The sequence below is a fragment of the Stigmatopora nigra genome, chromosome 8 (assembly GCF_051989575.1).
Source record: "Stigmatopora nigra isolate UIUO_SnigA chromosome 8, RoL_Snig_1.1, whole genome shotgun sequence".
Classification (NCBI taxonomy): Eukaryota; Metazoa; Chordata; class Actinopteri; order Syngnathiformes; family Syngnathidae; genus Stigmatopora; species Stigmatopora nigra.
This window is the reverse complement of record NC_135515.1, coordinates 1,794,391-1,813,629: the sequence shown is the minus strand read 5'-3', so window position 1 is coordinate 1,813,629 and position 19,239 is coordinate 1,794,391. Positions and strand designations below refer to the sequence as shown.

Here is a 19,239-nt window from a genome sequence, read left to right as displayed (position 1 = left end):
AGGTCAATATTATTTTTAGTATAATGTTTGTTCAAGTACTTTTCAATAGTGTCTTGCAAACTCCACATAGGTGGACTGACCTGGATTTGAACCCATAAAATCTCAAGATGCTTACATAAGTACATCACAATACAAAGGTCACCTTCAATAGACTTGAAATTCTATTCTTCTTCTTCTATTGGTTCCTATTGACACACCCTGACACCAGAGGAGCAAGGGTACAACCCGCTATATAAACTACAAACAAAAAAGTCCTTCTAGTATCCACCCTTTATAATACCCTCAGTTTTAACCCAAAAAAAATCTACCATAGATCCCGTACTAATATTTTGGTAAGAGAAATAACTTTTTGTTTAATTGATAGATATCAAAAAAGTTCATTAACAACGACAAATAGATCTAAATGTGTTTTTGGTAGAAAACCTTGACATGCAGCGTTGAACAAAATAGCAGCATTTGAGTTTTTTTGGGGGGAGTTTTGGTGGTTGTGGTTATCGGGCTCAACGCCGAGTGGGGGGCCTGAAGGGATCCTCCTGGGTTGAGGAAAATACACAGAAAAGGATTGTGGGAAAACTAGAAAAATGAAGGCGGGATTAAATGTATGTGAAGCAGCATGGTGTTACCTCATCGTCAAAAAATACTCCTCTGCCCGTTTGGCTTTGACTCTGGCTTTGACTCTGAGAACTCTGCCGTGAGGATGAGGATGCCATTCTGAGGAGATCCAGTAAAAAAAACGAAGTCAAGTATTATGGAAATGTGCTTTGAAATGGAAGGAGCGTTTAACAGTTAAAAATGAGAAAGTGTGACATGAAAACAAAGTTGAAATATTTTTCAAACAAGAAATAACTATTAACAAAAACATGTATTTTAAATTGGAATTATTTCATTACTATTATTTATTTGAAGGGTGTCAGACTCTTAATATCAACTCGATTTTCAGTGGGTCGGATCATTTTAGATATAATATTTAGATTTTTTTTATATAAATAGAAAAGAAGTGTATTAAAAGCCCTGAATATTCAGTTTTTTTAATCTAAAACAATGTTTATTTTAACAATCTTTTAAATATATTTTTCAATTTTACAAAATAATTTTTGAACTAAAAACATAAAAATTGATTAAAAAATTACAATTATTGTTCCTTTTTAACTGTACTTTTCTCTATATTTGACTATTAACACTACATACTTTTCTCTATATTTAAAACTACTTTTGATGCCCTATATTACTGGAATTCCAATCGTATTTTAAGGTACATTTTAGCTGTCAATGTTGGTGAACGTACTTGGAAGAGGGCGGAGCCTTGATAACCGGCGGAGTGTCTTCGTCCGAGTCGTCAATGGTCAGCTGAAGAAGTGAAAGAGGGGAATAGGCTCAGATGGAGAAAGGTAGTGACGGAGTCAGAATTTAAAAGGTCTACTTTACTTGTTCTTGGGCCGGCGGTGCCCGAGAAGATCTTTGAGGCGGTGCTTGAAGTGCTAAAAGATAAAGTGGGTGGCGGTTAATCGAAAGCCACCCGTTGTTGACCAATACTTGGACACACCTTGCACGATGCTTCTGTTTCGGCTGGTGACGGGTGATTTCTTGGGAGCGCCTCGTGACGAAGTTTTTGGCTCTGAAGCTGTAGTGACACCTGGATCAAGAAATTATCATATTAGAATCGGGGTGTGCAAACTTTTGGGCCCGGGTGGGGGCCACATTGAATTAAAAAAATTGACAGATGGGCTGGGTGAGCACAAGATATGATACAAATAAAAAAGTGCATCTGTTAACAGTACATATGAAACATAAACAGAAAAAAAAGGACTAAAGTATTAACATACTCATCACTCATCATTAAAGTGACAAATATAAAGTACAAAGTAAAGTCAAAAGGAATGTATTAAGAAATATTAAAATGTCATTTAAAAAAGATAGAGGGGCTGTAAAACACCAAAAACAAAGAGTGGCCAAAGCTACTCCACTGACTGGAAAAAAACAGAAATATTTTTTTCATTAAAAAATTCAAATAAATATTATTTTTAAGAGATTAATTGATATACGTGACTCAAATGAGGATTTAGACATGTTTAAAGTCAACAAAGTATCTTAAATCAGACCAAATAATTTGCTAAATGATGAGTGGTTGAATTATCATTATATTTAAAGATAAATTTAACTGTCCTTACAATGTAGCCCGCCTACGATAAAGATAAATTTTACGCCACTGCTAGATGACCAAACCGGCTGAAGACTTACCTCTCCCACGGCCCCGCCCCCTGGCCACTCCCCCTCGTCCTCTTCCTCGTCCTCTTCCCTTGGTCGGTGGCGCTTCCTCCTCCGAATCCAAGTCACTCGGCGGGTCCAACGTGTCGATGTCCATGGAGGTCTCGCCACGCTCCAAACGGTTTGCTTTGGCTCGGTTCATCACCTAAAACAGAAAAAATACGTAAAAATATGCACAAAAACATCTCGGTTGCCCTCACAAACCTCTTGGATGTCATTTTCTTCTTCTGTGGTGTTCTTTTTGGAGTCTCGGAATTGCTGGATCTAAACACAAAACAACAAATTTTTGAGCGTTCATTCGTTGATGGACTGCCGGATCGAGCCCCGCCCCTTCCCAGACCTAGCCCCACCCCCTTTCCCGAACCTCCGTGTCAATCTGTTGCTCGGTGATGACACTCCGGTCCTGCAGGTGGAGCTGCGTCTTCTCCAATTGATAGGAAACCAGCTCCTCGATGGCGTCTTTCTCGTCTTTGTATACGAACTCTTGAATGGCTTTGCCGATGCTACGCTGAGTCAGGAGAGAAAGCTGCACTTTCTGTAGGAGGAGGCGGAGCCAAAAAACGTTGGGAAAAAGGAAACGCCATTGCGGATGAGCGCCATGTGGCGTGAGTCGCACCTGCTCGGTCGTTTCCAAGTAATTCTTCACCAAGTCCTCCATTTTCAGGCCCTCGGCTGTTGTCGTTTTTCGGACTTTACTGTAGTCAACGTTGATTTCATCTAAAAAAAAATAAAAAGGGATCAAATTTAAGGCTCAAGGTCGTTTATGATTTATTTTTAACCTTTGACGAGAAGGAAATTGCCCCAAAAAGTATTACTATCATATTTCGGGTTGACCTTTGACTTGTTCCTTCTTCTCTCGGGACCGGAGGAAGTGAATCAGGTCTTTGGGATTAGCCACGCGGTCCACATATTTCTGACTGAAGCGGGAAGTGTTGAAGGTCTCAAAACCACCCGAGTAGTCCACCTAGAGAGGGGACGGAAAGTGAGCTTTTTGACAGGAATATTATGGGATGCCAGCGTTTGAGGCGGCTCGGTCGAACCCTGAGACGAATGAGGGGCTTCTCGGGGGTGAGCGGACATCCCAGTCGTTGCCTCTCGGCCTCTTCTAGCATTTCGTTGACCTGCCAAGGATCAGAAAAGGTCAAGGAAATACAACAGTACTCAACCAGCATAGTTTTTGGGGTTAATTTACCCTATATTGGGATGCAATTAGTTCAATATCACAAAGAAGGGAAATAGCTTTACTTGGGCCGTTCCCACAGTGTGCTTTATTCATTTAAAAATGTATTTTATGTATTTAATGACACTATTTATTTATAATTAGTACTAATTAATAGTTGTAAACGAATATACTGAAAATAAACCATGATGAGATTTCTAATTGTCATTAGTGTATATTTATTTAAAGTGCAATATGATAAGAGTGCACTTTTGTTTTTATTCATTTAAAAATGTATTTTTTAATAACACTTTCCTTATAAATGTATACATAATGAATAATTATTAAGTATATAAGAAAATAAACCATCATGAGATTTCTAATTGTCATTAGTGTAGTTTTCTTTGAACTGCAATATGATAAAAGAGTGCATTTTTGTATTTATTCATTTAAACATTTAAATTAATTTAGCTTTTAATAACACTATATGACCTTATAAATGCATTAATAATTATTGGTCAATACAGCTTGAAATGTCATTGACAGGTAGATTAAAAAAATAAAATAAAAAGAGTTCTTTGAGGAATGATGACAATTTTGAATTGAATTCCTATTTTTGCACTCGTTACTAAATTTTCTGTGTGTGTGTGTGTGTGTGTGTGTGTGTGAGGTCGCTGGAACTAAATTGACGTTTTTTCTTTCTTTTTTCAAGACACAAATGAGCATAAAAAGCCATTCCAAGAACAAAAGCGAATACCTTGGCATGGCAGAGGTTCTCCACCTTGTTAACCACATTGGGCGTATCCACAGTGAAGGCGTCTTCGTAATCAGCCAGCACCACGTCTTGGATGAAGAACTGACGGACCGTCTTCAGGGGGATCTTCTGCAGGTTCATCTTACGACCTTTTACTCTCAACAACCCGATGTGTCTAGACAGAAAAAACTGTGGCTATAAAGGGCCCTGCATATTCCATCCCGAGGGGGGTGGTCTTACTTACTTCTTGGTGGCTTCTCCGGGAGATAGCGAAGTAGCTACGGAGCTTCCGGGCTGCGTTACGTAGAAAAGCTGCTGTTCGTTTTTGCTGGGGGCGATCAGGCACTCGTGTTCGTGTCCCCACACCACCAGGTCGAGAAATTCGTGCAGGAATTGTTCGGGGATGTAGTTGGTGGGGCCGTGTTTGCTCCTGGATGTAAAGCAGAGATATTAGGACTAGAATGAATGAGTAGGCATAACATACAATGACTGCCACCATCCAAAAAAATCAAAATACTGGCATATGAGGAGTTAAAAATGAAGCTAGTAGAAGATTGATAATCTTTAAAAGGTTGGTGTGTTGTAAAGAATTGTTATCTTTGCAAAATATATATATATTTTTTTTTTTATTCAGATTTGATCATAATTTACATAAGAGGACATATCTATAGCCTTATAATAGCCACACAAAAGTCCTCCAATTGACTTATATTTTCCACAGGTTATAAATGAATTAAGGATAAAATATTTGATTGCAGTTGAGAACTGATTATATATAAGATTATTTTTTATTCTATGTTGGTCTTTTTTAAAGCCCTTATTATGAAATAATACGTGTTTTTTTTTTTTTTTGATCGTAATCAATTCAACTTTTGAATGAGTTTGACAGCCATGGACTATTGATTTATTCTACCCTATTTATTACTTTGCATTTGAGGGCTGATAACACAAAATAGGGGAAACACACAAAAAAACCCACCTAATTTTGCACTTCTGTTACCTTTCTTCAACATTGAACATTTTTTTAAAACTTCTTTTAACCTTTCACCGACTTTTCTATGACATTGTTTCATTTAAGACGCAGGAGGGAGTACAAATGTGCAAAAATATTTTTCAGAATCATTATTCTTAGTAGCCCAAACCGCCCAGATCTAACAAAGTGTTTCATACCTGTTCTGGTGAATGGCAAACAGGTTAAACCACTCATCTTGGTCTTCTTTAGGCCGCAACATTGTCACCTTATTATTGACAAACATCCTGTATAGACGTTCATCTGGAATAGACCCTAAAAAATGAAAATAAAAAACATCCACATTGATCTTATTCAGTTCAAATAGAATGATGTCATGGCAATTATTAATAATTGTTGAATTATACATACCAAGTCCATATAGCGCCAACTTGCTGCTGCCTTTATGAAAAAGAATGGGGCTGATTTCAATCTTCTCTACGGATTGAGAGTGACCAAAATGGTTGAGGAGACCAGATGCGCTGAGTAGATCCAAAGCACATAAACCTTCAGCCTTAAAATAAAAAAATAAAATAAAAAAATGTTAAGATGAATGAGTGTGCTCACACACCCATCAAAAGAGCCACATATGGCTCCCGAGCCATAAGTTCCCTACCCCTGATTTAATCGAATGACATCAGAGACTCACCCCAGTTGGGTCGTCATGGTTACCATGGATGCTAAACACCGGAATGGAGATGTTTAGGTTTTCATCCTGATAATTAACCCAGGGAAACCTGAATACACAAAATAGGGAAAACATTATGTAGTGAAATGTGGGCTGGGCAGACGTAAAAAGCAAGAGGAACTTACTGTGTGGTGTTAAAATGAACCGCCTGGTCACTGATAATGTTAAATTGTATAGGTGAGTCTCCCATGCAGTATTTTCGGAGCATGCTGGTGCACGTGTGGAGGCATCGGCGTGTCGGCTTGTTCTCGTGGAATAGATCGCCACCCAGTAGGATGAAATCCACCTGGATCCAGAAGTCAGCCAAATACATACATTGAGAAACAAGACATAATTCTGAATGGTATAGGAGTATATTTCTTATCATTACAGGCACTCATTATCAATACTAATATCATTGTATACAGTAATCCCTTGCGGTTAATGTAGAACACACATGATCGAATGAATATGGTATATGCCAGGCAAACTACGGCCCGTGGGCCACATCTGGCCCACTAGGCTTTTTAATCCGGCCCGACCCTCTTAATACATTCCTTTTGACTTGACTTTGTACTTTATACTTTTTACTTTAATGATGAGTGATGAGTATCTTAATACTCGAGTCCTTTTTTTCTGTTTATGTTTCATATGTACTGTTAACGGATGCACTTTTTTATATGTATCATATCTTGTCCTGACCCGGCTCATCTGTCAGATTTTTAAAGTCAATGTGGCCCCCCGGCTCCAAAAGTTTGCCCACCCCTGGTATATGCAGATACCTGATATGTCTTGGCATATTGAAGGATTTCGTCAAAAGTGTTGTAGGAGTCGCTACCGCGGATGGCCTCCTTCTCCAGGTATCCCAGGTGGATATCTGTAGCAATGAGGATCTTGAAGGTGTCCTCGTCATCCCTGATGAGGAATAAGTTATTGGAGTGGAATGATGCAATGGATTGCATTGACATTTGGGAAGAAATGTTTAGATCTGACTTACAGTGCATTGTTTGAAGCCATTCTAATGTCCAAATGATCAGTTCAAATGTGATGGAGGACTGCTGTGTAAAAAGAAGATTCGATTTAGGACATTTGGCAACATTTGCTGCCATTGATGTCAAGATCTCCCCGTCAAAACACATTGTATTGTATTTCTGATGGGCTTGAATTAACGCATCCAAGATTGTGACAAAAACTGAACGATCCATTAGATCTTTGTCGTTTATCGACAAACAAGGACGATCAGAATTGAAAACGTATCTATTCTTTCTATTTAATGTGCTAAACATTCGATCAAATGATCCAAAGGCGGTTAATTTCATGAAATACACACAATGATAGAAAGTCACCTACCAGACATGCTCTAAAACTCCCGGCGAGTCTTGCAAACTCTTCCCTGTCCACGCCTTCGCTCCCGTTGTTCATGGGAAATGTAGTTTAATTTCCACAAAATACTGTTTGACAACAGGCTGCCCAGTGGGAGAAAAACTACACTTCCTATTAACAACAAAAATGCGTTTGTTTTATTCAACAGACAAACCGCTCTTGTGAAAACGAAGGAATATTCGTTTGCACCGCCTTTGCAGATGTACTTGTAAATAAAACAATGATACCCTGTTTTGTTTTCAAGTAATCGGTTAGTGCGTTTCCCTTTTTGTTTTCAGTCTCCACAATACAAAATATGTTTAAGATCGACGAATAGTGTTTTTCTTGATTTGATTTATTGCTTCGGATTTTACTTGCCTTTTTTTAGCAAACAGATTTCAATGGCGACAGCCAAAACACCCACTGTTGTTATGGAGCCCTTGCAAAAGGTAACTTGTCTTAATATGCTTGCTCTATATCTACATTTTAGATTTTAGCTGCTGCAGAGCTACAAATTGCATTTCCAATTAAACATTTGCAACTTTTTCATTGTAAATAAGTTGTTCTTTTGCATAACATAATCCTCTACATTGCATGTAATGACTATTGTGATATCACAATTGCAGGAGTTGCATGCAATTCCTAATGAAGCTGCAGGTGACAAAATATTATTATTGCCCTTCTATAAGGAATATCCTGCACGGATCTTTCCACCAAGTGACCCCTACGACCCCTATCGACCTCCATCACCAAGCAAAGGCTACCCAGAAACCAACAGTGCAGGTTAACATCCATTTTTGTAGTATTTTTGCACCACTTCATTCCCATTGTGGTGTGTTCAAGGACTCCATGGTTACTGCAACTTGATTCCACACTGCTAACTTATCTCACCCACACGTATGTTGACTTCATCCATCCATTCCTCTGACTTCTCTCGTCTATGTAGCTATCCTGTCGGCTTTAGGACATCTGCAGGAGAAAATCAGGAGGTTGGAACTGGAGAATAAACGTGCCGAAAGGAGAGATGCCCAGCGCACTGTTGGCGTTGAGGTCATCCAGAGGAACTCCACCAGCCAGACGGATAAAGGGAGAGCAAAGGATGATCTTTCCAGCTGCAACAAAGGTGACATTGATCAGAGAATATCAGTATGTGTTGGTTTTGGAAAGAAAAAGTACTTAAATATTAAACAGTACTTGGATATTAAACAGTACTTAGATTTTAAACAGCACTTAGATATTAAACAGTACTTAGATATTAAACAGTACTTAGATATTAAACTCCTCTCTTAGATATTTAACTCTCCCATGAATATAATTTTGAAAATATATAAAAATATTACATTTGCAAACTCTATCACTATTTGACCGGGGATCAAAAGTCCGGGGACCAAAAGCCCGGAGACCAAAAGCCCGGGGACCAAAAGCCCGGGGACCAAAAGCCCGGGGACCAAAAGCCCGGGCACCAAAAGCCCGGGGACCAAAAGACTGGGGACCAAAACACCGGCGACCAAAAGTCCGGTCACATATATTCATGTCTAGGATTTACTTTACACATATGATCTGGAAAAACTCAATACAGCAAATCCTGCAAAGTAAACAAATAAAAATGTCAAAATCACTAATTTTTTTATCCTTTTTTACAGCTGTAATGACCCAACTGACCTCTGCGGAATCTCGCTGCGCCAATCTCGAACGTCAACTAGATCACATGAGGACGCTGTTGCGCAATGCCCGAGGGGAGAAAAGTCATCTCAAGCATCAAGTCAGTCACACGATTCAACATCTACCATTTTTTGGCTGCTGTCTTTTCATTGTTTTTGTTGTTTTTTCCCTGGTTTCTGTTCAGGTGACGATGGGAGTGTCCAAATCTTCGCAGGTGCGAGAGGACACAGCATCCGCACACGCCCACCTGAAGAAAATGTTGCAGCTGGAGCAGGAATATCTCAGACTTACACGCACCCAAGCCCAAGCTGAGGTATGGAGAAAAGAAATATTGTAATGTGTATAAAAATGGATTTAAAAATGACAATTATTCATTTAAAAGGGGGAAAATCAGGACATTTTATATACATCTATACTTTTCATTTGAATTTGATCCTAAAACAGAAAGTCAGCACTCAAGATTTACTTTCCCGGGCCACACAAAATGATGTGGAGGGCCAAATTTGGCCCCCGGGCCGCCACTTTAACACCTGTGTTCTAGAGTATCAAACTTACCTTTTGTTGCTGGCCACATTGTGTAGTTCATTTGGCCTTGGGATATTATATTCAACAACCAATTGATATCAGGTGAAGATTCACCAGCTGGAGCAAAAACTGCAGGAAGAGGAGCACCAGAGGAAACTGGTCCAGGATAAGCTGCAGTCAGGCTTGGACGTCAATGGAATCTTCCTGCGGCCGGGCTATCTTCCACAGAGGAGCACTACCCACCCCAGAGAACGGAAGGGCCTCCTGAAGGCGGTGAGGAAAAAGTCTACACAGCCGGCCGCCATTGATGGTTGATTTCAATAGAAAAATTTAACTTTTAGGCTAGTTATACTAGTAAATAATGATGACAAAAGCATTCCATTCAAAAATTGTGAACTGAAGTTGCTTTAAAATAGTCCAGTTAGTGACTTTCAAATAATAGCATTATTTATAGATTATTTATAGAAAATAGTCATTAATACTAAATAATTACCCTTTTAACAGTTGCTTGGACTTCAGGCACTAAAAAATCTTCTGGACTATTTCATAGCATCTTGCATGTCTTTTATTCTGGTTGTGATGTCACAACAAGAATTATTTTAGGGTAGAAAAAGTGGCATGCTAGAATCTTAAAAACTACATTGCTGTAGTCCTTTTTTTAATGTTTTGAACCATGGACTATTTCCTAGCATCTTGAATATTTTTATTCATGTATTTTTTCCTAGAAGCGGCCTTCCTGCTTTGAACCTCACTACAGACTAAACCTCCGAGACGTCCCTTTTGTAGCTGGCACGGTAGTCACCAACTCCAACAACAATTTCCGTCTACTTTTTATCGTTGTTGTTGTAATTCCAACCATGTCTTCAATTGTTCCAGTCAGTAGGGGGCAGCCACTCAGTCCGAGCCAACGTCCAATCGGTTTTATCCCTCTTAAAGCACCACCAACCTGAACTGTGCAACAACCGGGTCCTCGGCGTACACTCACACACGAAAAACCGCCGTTCTTCCGACACATCCTCCTCCGCCACCTCCTCCAACGGCGGGGAATTAACGGAACTTCTACAGATGCTGCGGGATGAACTGAGGGTGATGAGTTTGTGAGTGCCTGGTTGAGATTTCAATTGACTTGATAGATTTGTATTTAAATGTAATTTCATATCATATTTATGCCTTTTTTTGACAGAGAACAGGACGAGCTGATTCGTCAACTGGAGCGCCACGTTCCTCTTCGGGAGAGAAAACAGCTGGAACGCCAGCGGGAGGCGCTACTTCTCAAAATAGAGCGCAAAGGCGAACAGATCGCTAAACTTTACAAGCACAAATTACAGGTGGGAAACTTGCTTTTTGCATAATTTTGTGTTTTTTATTATGCGTCTGCATGCATGATATGATTGGAAATGATTTATTAGCAAAGGCATAATGTTTTCAAAAGGATACAGAGACTTATTGTGGTTTAAAAGTGGTGAAACGACAAAAAAATCACTTAAATATGTTATTATTGGCTTTCAAGAAGTAACATTACAAAATATTAATTGTTTTTAGCTCTCTTTGTTATAAAATGTTCCTGACCCTTTGATTTAAGGTAATTATTTATACTTTTTTTGTCCGTAGATGAAAAAAGTAAGAAAGGAGGCAAGCAGATATCAAGGCAAAGTCAAGGAAGCCAAACCGGGAGAGAAAAGTAAACGTAATCTCAAGTTGCTCAAGGACATGAAAGCCTTGCAGACGTCTTTAAGGACCTGATGTGAAAAATTCAATTTAACTACATAACCTTACAAATTGGAGGCGTGGCTTTTTAAAGGGATGGGGTCATATCTGCTATGGTGCTTACCTCAACTTGTATACTGTAATCTGCACTCAAATACTGTATTTTTCAATATTTTTAGATTAAAAAATGGTGTTGGAACGTTTCTATTGTGTGCCGAAATTGTTTCTGTGTGGATTGATGTCATTTTTTTTTTTTTTTTCTTATTAAATCTATGAAATGTTTTCTGACTGAGAATTATTTTTGCTTTATTTTTCACATTAAAAAGGTCAAGTTGGATACATTTTACATTTCAATTAATTAGAATACTGACAAATAGTTTTTAGCAGTCCAATTAATGCAAAACATTAACACTTAATGAAACATCAATTATTGTTAATACAAAAAAACCTAGTTATGAAATCTATTTTAGTCATTTATTTTTGTAGAATTAATAAGTGGGTATTTTAAATTTTTGCATTATTTAACTGTATTTGGATCAGCTTTTTATTGTCAAAACAAAAAAGTATATTAATCACTATTAATACATATTTAAATGTAAACTCTGGATGGGAAAAATTCTGGGTGTAACTTAATAGTATAATATTTACTACAGTTAAATTGTTTGGCTTTCTCTGAACATGTTTTTTTAGGGCGACGTTTGACAAACGGGGTCACACGTGGAGCGTCTTATTTCAGGGTGAATGAATAATCAATCAGTCATTGACCTAAAGTGCTTTTCATTCAAAAGAAAAAAACAACCTGGAGGTTTAATACCGTAACCTTGACGACCAGAGACATATAATCTAGCGTGCGGGTGTCTCGTGGCAAATCTGTGCAATCGAACCCGTTTGTGGGGCCAAAGGAAAAAAGGGTGAGGTGGTGACTCAATAGAAAAGACTAGAACCTTTTTTTTTGTTGCTTTTTTTGTTGTTGTTGTCTTCACGTGTCCGGGTGGGCACCTGACTTCAGTGGCGGAGAGCCGATGAGGACTTGGTGAGATTCGGTCAGGACGGGTTTGTTGGTGTAAATGTCCTCCACCGGCAGAAGGAAGCTGACTGTTTTAACTTTGGGTCTCCTAGGACAAAAAAAAGGCACAAAAGGCATTAAAACAAGGGTGTCAGACTCTGGTTTGTTGGTGGGTCGCTTTAACGTCAACTTGATTTCACGTGGACCATTTTAGATATAATATTTAGACTTTTTTTTTTTAATAAATGGATTAAAAGAACTGGATTAAAAGCCCTGAGTATTCAGTTTTTGAATAGATTTAAAACAATGTTTATTTTAGCGTTTTAAAATATATTTTTAGATTTTACACAATGATTTTTGAACTAAAAACACAGAAAAAACGGATTAAAAAAATGACAATTATTGATTTAAAAGGGGAATAATCAGGAAATATAATATACATCTATACTCTTCATTTGAATTTGATCCTAAAACAGAAAGTCAGCACTCATGATTTACTTTCCTGGACCACACAAAATGATACAGTGGACCAAAATTGATCCACATATAAGGCGCTCTGTCGTCTTTATAGAAAATGTAAGGTACAAACCAAATGTAATAATATATATTTTTAAATATATCAACAAGAATGAACACCTTACCTAGTCTTGTAGAAATATTCCTGAATGGACTTTTGGCTATTGACCAGGACCACATTACTGGTGGCAGAAGGATCCAGTTGATGGTTCGGACTCCGGACCACCTCCTGTATACGTCCCCATCCAAAGTGGCTTAGTCGTCCCCCAAAGTGAGCCACTTGTTGGTTTGGTGGCGCCTCGGGTGGGTTGGACTTCATGGGGTACCTTCGCACCGTCATGACCATGTTGTCTGGAACATTTCAACATGACATCTATATATAAATATATAATATTTACTGTAGATAAGCAGTGCCTTAAAAAAATATGGCTTCTTTCTATGGCAGATGGGCCGGGTCAGCACAAGATAGGATACATATAAAAAAGTGCATCCGTTAACAGTACATATGAAAAATTAACAGAAAAAAAGGACTAAAGTATTAACATACTCATCACTCATAAAGTAAAAAGTATAAAGTACAAAGTCAAGTCAAAACGATTGTATTAAGAAGTAAATAAATAAATAAAAATGTGGAGAGATACCTTTCGATTGGTCGAATTGACCCTTTAAAATCGGAGCAGAAGCATTCTTCCTGAGAATCCCCCACAGCTTTTGGCGCTCATCCTCCCCGAAAATTTCGCTCCTTGGTGGCTCCGGGTCCGATACCGTCCCTCCATCCTTTGGCATCATTCTCTCGTGAGCCTCCAGCTTGCGGATTTCCTCTCGCATCTCCAGAATGACCCGGGCTAGGCCGCGGGTGCCTTCCAGGTCGCTGCTATTGCGCTGCCAAAACCAAGGCTTCCCGAAGAGAGCGGGAGGTTTTGGATACCAGTTGTTCAGGACCATGGCCTCGGGTTCACGGTGTTGCCTGGCATTGAGCATGGTGACTAACCCTTCAGTCACATGTGGACAATCTCGATATGGAAATTGCGCCAAAGACTATGCGGCAGATCTGTCGCCGAGGAACTCGTGGGGAGGATGTTTTATTCATTAGCACCCGGCCGGGTCTAGTTTCTGGAAAACAACGTAGGGGTCGGACTTGTGTGCTTAGACAAGGCTTTGTGGTTCTGAATTCAAAAGAGGGATATTAAATTCTCATGGTACTGTACAATATGCATTATTATACATGACATTAAAAATGTTTGGTAAAAATATTGGTCAAATACTGTGCTTGTAAGAATTTTAGCGTGCACAAAAAAGCAGGTTAAAGTGCAAAAAATAATAATAGCTAGGCTAACATTAGCTCAGTAGTGAGCAGGCTTGACTGCAGCAGTGATAATGCACAATAGGAGAAATAATACGCTGTAAAAATGTTTAAAAAAAAGTTATGCTGCTTTGTTGTTAATATGACAGTAAATAATTTACCGTTTTGCAATTTTAAGGTAATTTCTGGCAAACACAACACAGTTTTTTAAAGTTGTTGTTTTTTAACTGTGCATAAGTGCCTAATAAGCATACTAAAGGTAATGTACGAACCATATGTTTAAAAATAAAGGTATCAAAATAAAAAATAACGTTGCTTCCATTTTTTTATAGATTCATATTGGATCAAATTTAACAACCTAATATAACATAATATAGTATTTACTGAGTGCAAAGGCCAGGCTTAAAATATTTAAGTATAAAATTGTGAATTAAGTCAGAAAACAATGTTTAAATGCAAAAGAAATGAAATTCTTTATACTGAAATGCACATAATAATGATGTTTTTTGGAAATTGAATTTAAGGCTCACCTCATGTCGTAGATTTTCACATTTTATAGTATTTAGTTCTGGAACAGAAACCCATATTGGTAAAATGACCTGTTTTAAAGGATTAAAGTTAGGTCACATTGATCAGCAAAAAATATGAAACATTAAAATCAATGCCAAAACAGCATGTTGACTTTTTCCAACATTAACAAAATTTTATTGAAATGTTTTACATAAAACTTTAGTTTTCTTTTTAAGCCAGCTAAACAAATATTTATAGGCATATTTTCTTAAAAAAGAGAACATTTCAAATGTTTTAAATATTAATATTTCTTATATACAATTCAAAACAGGAAATAATAACAGTAACAATGCCTTTAAAAATGGTACAAAACATAACTTTCTTGTTTTTTTGTTGTTGTTTTTTTTGGGTGAGGGAGGGGTCGGTTCTGCTTGAAAATGGGGGTGCTAATATTTAGGGAAATGTTAGCCAGGGGTATAAATTAGCACTGCGTAGCGGCTCTACATTCAAACATAGAGTGGAAGTGTGCTCAGCTTCTAAAAAACAACATTTGGCGTCCATTTATTTTGGTGGGTGCTGAAAATCATGCTCCAAAACGTTGAAAAATAAAAGTTGAACACACCTCCAGCTCGGTAAGGTCACTGGATCTAAAGGTTGAAGGCCGAGGGAGTTTTGAAGGCGCGGGTGTGTGTATTTTGCGTTTAAGTGACGTGTTTTTTGCTTGCCTTTTTTCTCGCTAGAACCAAAACAAACCAACCTACCGACGTTTCAACGACGGGACCACAGACTAGCACGAGTACGGTCTACACATTTCTTGTTCCACTGACCAGCACGGGGTTTCTCTTCCTTTGGGGAGGGGGCGTCGACTTCTTGTCGGGTGGTTTAGCCGTTTAGAAGCCGCTGTGGCGCTCCGTTCCCGGCTGCCTTGAATGAGGAATCTGGGCAGAGAAGAAGAATTGAAAAGATGGATTTTAAAGATGTTACGCATTTGAGGCTTCAGTTTTACAAACGCTATACTTCAAGCCCCGCACTCCCTCCGAAAAAATGCCAGTGAAAAGGGGATGGAATGTGGAGAGCGTGATAACATACCCCAGTGTCATAACGTACCCGAGTGTGATAACGTACCCCAGTGTCATAACGTACCAGAGTGTGATAACATACCCGAGTGTGATAACGTACCCGAGTGTCATAACGTACCAGTGTACCAGAGTGTGTTAACATACCCGAGTGTGATAACGTAACCGAGTGTGATAACATAACCGAGTGTGATAACGTACCAGAATGTGATAACATACTCCAGTGTCATAACGTACCAGTGTGATAACATACCCGAGTATCATAACGTACCCGAGCGTGATAACATACCCGAGTGTCATAACGTATACTAAGTGTGATAACATACCCGAGTGTGATAACATACCCGTCTTAGAAAGAGTGGAAAGAGAGCTGTTAGAGAGAGAAGTGGCGTTGGAGGCGAGAGCACATTTTTGCAGCTGCCAGTCCGGAAATGAGAAGCACAAATACAGCGACGATGATGATGATAAAATGGCCTGATGCGAATGGTCGCACGACGGCACGCGCTTGCTTCTACCTGCTCGTTCATGATGGCGCAGAGTTCGCTCAGCATGTCCCTGTAGTGAGCTCGCATCTCTTCCTGGTACTCCAGTTGATCCTCCTTGATCAGACGCTCGTTGACGTCCAATGCCTGGCCGCACGCTTCTGCAAATTGCCTGCGTGGGAGAATGGCAACCCGGAAAAGTTTAGTCGGGGTCATAACAGCCAAGACAAACAGACTCAAGGACAACTTCTGTTTTGTACCTGTTAGGACCTAATCAAGACTTAATGCAAATGTATTTATTATTTATTTTTTCTGCTTGTTTGTTGTTGTTATAATTTTTATGAACATTGTTTTTTTTTTCCGTACAAAAGTTGCTATACGGTGTACACAATTTGAAATGATCAATAAACGTTTAAATTGACAGGTATGGTAATGACAATAAAAACATTCAATTCATTAAATACAGCAGCAGACTGTACTTAAGTTTAGTTTCCCTATAGAAGGCCCATAAAAGGGCCAAAGTACATATGTACTGCTTTCAAAATCTTACCTAAAGATCTCCTTCAGTAGTTTAACCTGGTTGTCCGGATACTTCTTGGCATTTTTTTCCTCTAAAAATGCCCTGGCGTAAGCCATCGGGCCTGCGTTCACCTGGAGAGAAAACATGAGGTCTTAGGTACAAATAAATGAAAATGGCACAATATACGTGTAAGAATTTGATCCTTACTTTGGCGCTGACGCTTCCTTGCAGTTTGAGCTGAAGTCGGATCATGTCCACTTCCTCCATGTTGCAAAGCTGGTTGAGCTCAGACACTTTGCGGGACATCTCGTCGATGGCCACTTCGATGGGGTTCATTTCTGTACTTTGCTGCTCCACTACCTGGATGCGCTTTTTCAGGTACGGGAAGCTAGAACTTGCTAAAAAAAAATACAAAAAAATAACGTAGGGTAAGAAACACGCTTCATATACAATTGGGGAACTTTATGACAGAGAGAGATCCATGAATAATTCACATTTTCAAATATTTTTACTTATATATAGATTTTAAATCTTATATATTAGATCTTAGATATACATTAATATATATACACATATATACATGTATATACATATATACATACATATACACATTAATACACATACATATATATGCATATATACATACATATACACATATATACATATATACACACATATACACATTTATACACATATATACATATATATATATATATACATACATACATACATATACACGTATATACACATATATACACATATATACATATATATATATACATATATACATACATATACACATATATAAAGATACACATATATACATACATATACACATATATAAATATATGTACATATATATATACATACATACATACATATACACGTATATACACATATATACATATATATACATATATACATACATATACACATATATACAGATACACATATATACATACATATACACATATATAAATATATGTACATATATATATACACATGTATATACATATATATAGACATATATATCAACAACACACTTATGTATTTATATATTTATTGATAAATAATAATGTGCATGCATATTATTAAAAGTCTTACTTGTCAAAATAGTCCTTCTCTTGCACTGCTCCTCCACATCACCATGTTTCTTCCCAGAGAGAGTAAAAGGCGTCTCGAAGACGAAGCGCTTGATGTTGTGATGCCGTTCAAAGTCCGTCCTTTTATCCTGCTGTTCCTTCTCGTCGAAATAAGGCAAGACGTAGGTCACCTGAATGTAGGCAAACTTTGCGTCCAAGTCTTTGGGATTGACCTAAGGCCCCAAAAATAAAAATAATAATATGAAGATATTTCCAGGCTGTGGCAAAGAATCCAAGTGACTAACCCGATTGGAATCCTGGATCATTTTGACATTATCAGCTCCAAATTTGTCGGAGTAGAGTTTGAGTAATCTCTGGGAGATTTCCGACAGACCGGTCAGTTTGGGCTCCTTGTAGATGAACTCCTTACTCTCCTCCTCCTCAAAGAAACCCTATCAATTAATGCACACACCAAAAGATTATGTTAAAACATGCACAATATACAACATTTTGCTATTCTGTTAAGGTAAAAAAAACAACAACCCAGTGGCCATATTTACATGCAGTCAATAATCATCTTTATAACAGTATTTTTGGCTGAAATCAGGTTATGCAAGCCCATAATATAAAAGCCCAAATTTATGCTAGCTTCTAATATATATATATATATATATTTTAATCGGAATATATAAAGCACAATATTAATATTTCATAGATCTGCGCAGTGCATTGGAAATAATTCTGTTCATTAATTGAAGAAATATGTCCATTTTTTATTTCTTTATTTTTGTGGAAAAACTGGCATTTCTTTGACTTTGGGGTCAATATTTTCAGGTCTAAGCAAATGTTCCATTTTCATAATTTATTTTTATATTGGCAGTATGTAAAGGTGGCCAAGTGTTAAGTTCCAAAAAGTGAATCAGATTTATTGATCGCAACTTCCAGTCTGAAAAAACATCAATTTTTGGATTAAATGGGAGTCAAATGGAGCACAGCAAGCTTTTTATTTAACAAACCTACTATAAGGGTAAGTTTCATAGAGTTAATAGTGGAAACGGAAAGAGAAGAGGAGCATATTTGTTAGCCAAACCAACAAACAAAAAGCTTGGAACACTTACCGCAATCTTGATAAAGAATATACATTTTTTTAACAACAAAAAAAAGAAGAAAAGAGCAAAAATAGAAATTAAGGACACTCATTATTTTGAGCCCCTTATCAATCCACTCTTTTAACAGGACACGCTAGTATATACAGTAGATTTTTTTCTATAAGTACTGTATGAGTAATGTTTAATATCTAAGTACTGTGTAATATGTGAGTAATGTTTAATATCTAAGTACTGTTTAATAGCTAAGTACAGTTTAATATGCAAGTACTGTTTAATATCTAAACTGTTTAATATCTAAACTGTTTAATATCTAAGTACTGTTTAATATCTAAGTACTGTTTAATATCTAAGTACTATTTAATATATAAGTACTGTTTATTATCTAAGTACTGTTGAAACCAGCTCTCAAAATTATATTCATGAGCGTTTAATATCTAAATATCTACTGTTTTCAACAGTACTTAGATATTGAACAGTACTTAGATATTAAACTCTCTCTCTCATGAATATAATTTTAAGAGCTGG

At 37.6% G+C, this 19,239-nt stretch overlaps 3 protein-coding genes across 6 annotated transcripts in view; 1 reads left to right on the top strand and 2 right to left on the bottom strand.

Moving 5' to 3' along the window:
• Positions 1 to 500: 500 nt before the first annotated feature.
• mre11a (MRE11 homolog A, double strand break repair nuclease) lies at positions 501 to 7,300 on the bottom strand. Its single transcript, XM_077722846.1, has 20 exons — positions 7,205 to 7,300; positions 6,852 to 6,912; positions 6,637 to 6,769; positions 6,001 to 6,161; positions 5,837 to 5,924; positions 5,560 to 5,701; positions 5,349 to 5,463; positions 4,423 to 4,608; positions 4,182 to 4,353; positions 3,306 to 3,386; positions 3,100 to 3,229; positions 2,882 to 2,982; positions 2,630 to 2,800; positions 2,470 to 2,529; positions 2,239 to 2,410; positions 1,544 to 1,633; positions 1,426 to 1,478; positions 1,286 to 1,347; positions 624 to 711; positions 501 to 533 (listed from the first exon to the last, which is right to left on the bottom strand). Exons 2-20 carry the CDS (start codon positions 6,869 to 6,871, stop codon positions 501 to 503), a joined length of 2,058 nt encoding a protein of 685 aa, XP_077578972.1. The 5' UTR covers positions 6,872 to 6,912; positions 7,205 to 7,300.
• A 258-nt stretch (positions 7,301 to 7,558) lies between these two features.
• On the top strand, positions 7,559 to 11,213 carry cep57 (centrosomal protein 57). Of its 3 annotated transcripts, XM_077722824.1 has the most exons (10): positions 7,559 to 7,665; positions 7,906 to 7,999; positions 8,163 to 8,339; positions 8,860 to 8,978; positions 9,063 to 9,191; positions 9,506 to 9,676; positions 10,129 to 10,197; positions 10,280 to 10,500; positions 10,587 to 10,731; positions 11,015 to 11,213. In XM_077722824.1, exons 1-10 carry the CDS (start codon positions 7,618 to 7,620, stop codon positions 11,144 to 11,146), a joined length of 1,305 nt encoding a protein of 434 aa, XP_077578950.1. In that variant the 5' UTR covers positions 7,559 to 7,617; the 3' UTR covers positions 11,147 to 11,213. The 3 variants fall into 3 exon arrangements, with proteins under 3 accessions (XP_077578950.1, XP_077578949.1, XP_077578948.1); XM_077722823.1 differs by lacking the exon at positions 7,559 to 7,665 and having other exon boundaries at positions 7,705 to 7,999; positions 10,132 to 10,197; XM_077722822.1 differs by lacking the exon at positions 7,559 to 7,665 and having other exon boundaries at positions 7,708 to 7,999.
• Positions 11,214 to 14,612: 3,399 nt separating this feature from the next.
• The window catches only part of dock10 (dedicator of cytokinesis 10), a 30,350-nt gene continuing 25,723 nt past the window's right edge, over positions 14,613 to 19,239 (bottom strand). The window contains exons 51-57 of one of the 2 annotated variants that reach the window (XM_077722401.1): positions 17,911 to 18,057; positions 17,628 to 17,838; positions 16,731 to 16,921; positions 16,554 to 16,654; positions 16,037 to 16,175; positions 15,866 to 15,938; positions 14,613 to 15,383 (exon numbers count right to left, since the gene is read on the bottom strand). In XM_077722401.1, the coding sequence (XP_077578527.1) occupies positions 15,328 to 15,383; positions 15,866 to 15,938; positions 16,037 to 16,175; positions 16,554 to 16,654; positions 16,731 to 16,921; positions 17,628 to 17,838; positions 17,911 to 18,057 (918 nt within the window). In that variant the 3' untranslated portion in view covers positions 14,613 to 15,327. The remainder of the gene's footprint in view (positions 15,384 to 15,865; positions 15,939 to 16,036; positions 16,176 to 16,553; positions 16,655 to 16,730; positions 16,922 to 17,627; positions 17,839 to 17,910; positions 18,058 to 19,239) is intronic. The other variant, XM_077722402.1, reaches the window with a different exon arrangement.

Bases quoted from the DNA above. Each gene is read 5' to 3' on its own strand.
- mre11a (XM_077722846.1), bottom strand. From the start codon at position 6,871: ATGGCTTCAAACAATGCACT. The intron at 5,464-5,559 runs GTATGTATAATT...TTCATTTTTTAG, and splicing joins GTTGGCGCTATATGGACTTG to GGTCTATTCCAGATGAACGT. The intron at 2,530-2,629 runs GTTCGGGAAAGG...TTTTGTGTTTAG, and splicing joins AGCAACAGATTGACACGGAG to ATCCAGCAATTCCGAGACTC.
- cep57 (XM_077722822.1), top strand. From the start codon at position 7,816: ATGACTATTGTGATATCACAATTGCAGGAGTTGCATGCAATTCCTAAT. The intron at 8,000-8,162 runs GTTAACATCCAT...TCGTCTATGTAG, and splicing joins CCCAGAAACCAACAGTGCAG to CTATCCTGTCGGCTTTAGGA. The intron at 8,340-8,859 runs GTGACATTGATC...CCTTTTTTACAG, and splicing joins TCTTTCCAGCTGCAACAAAG to CTGTAATGACCCAACTGACC.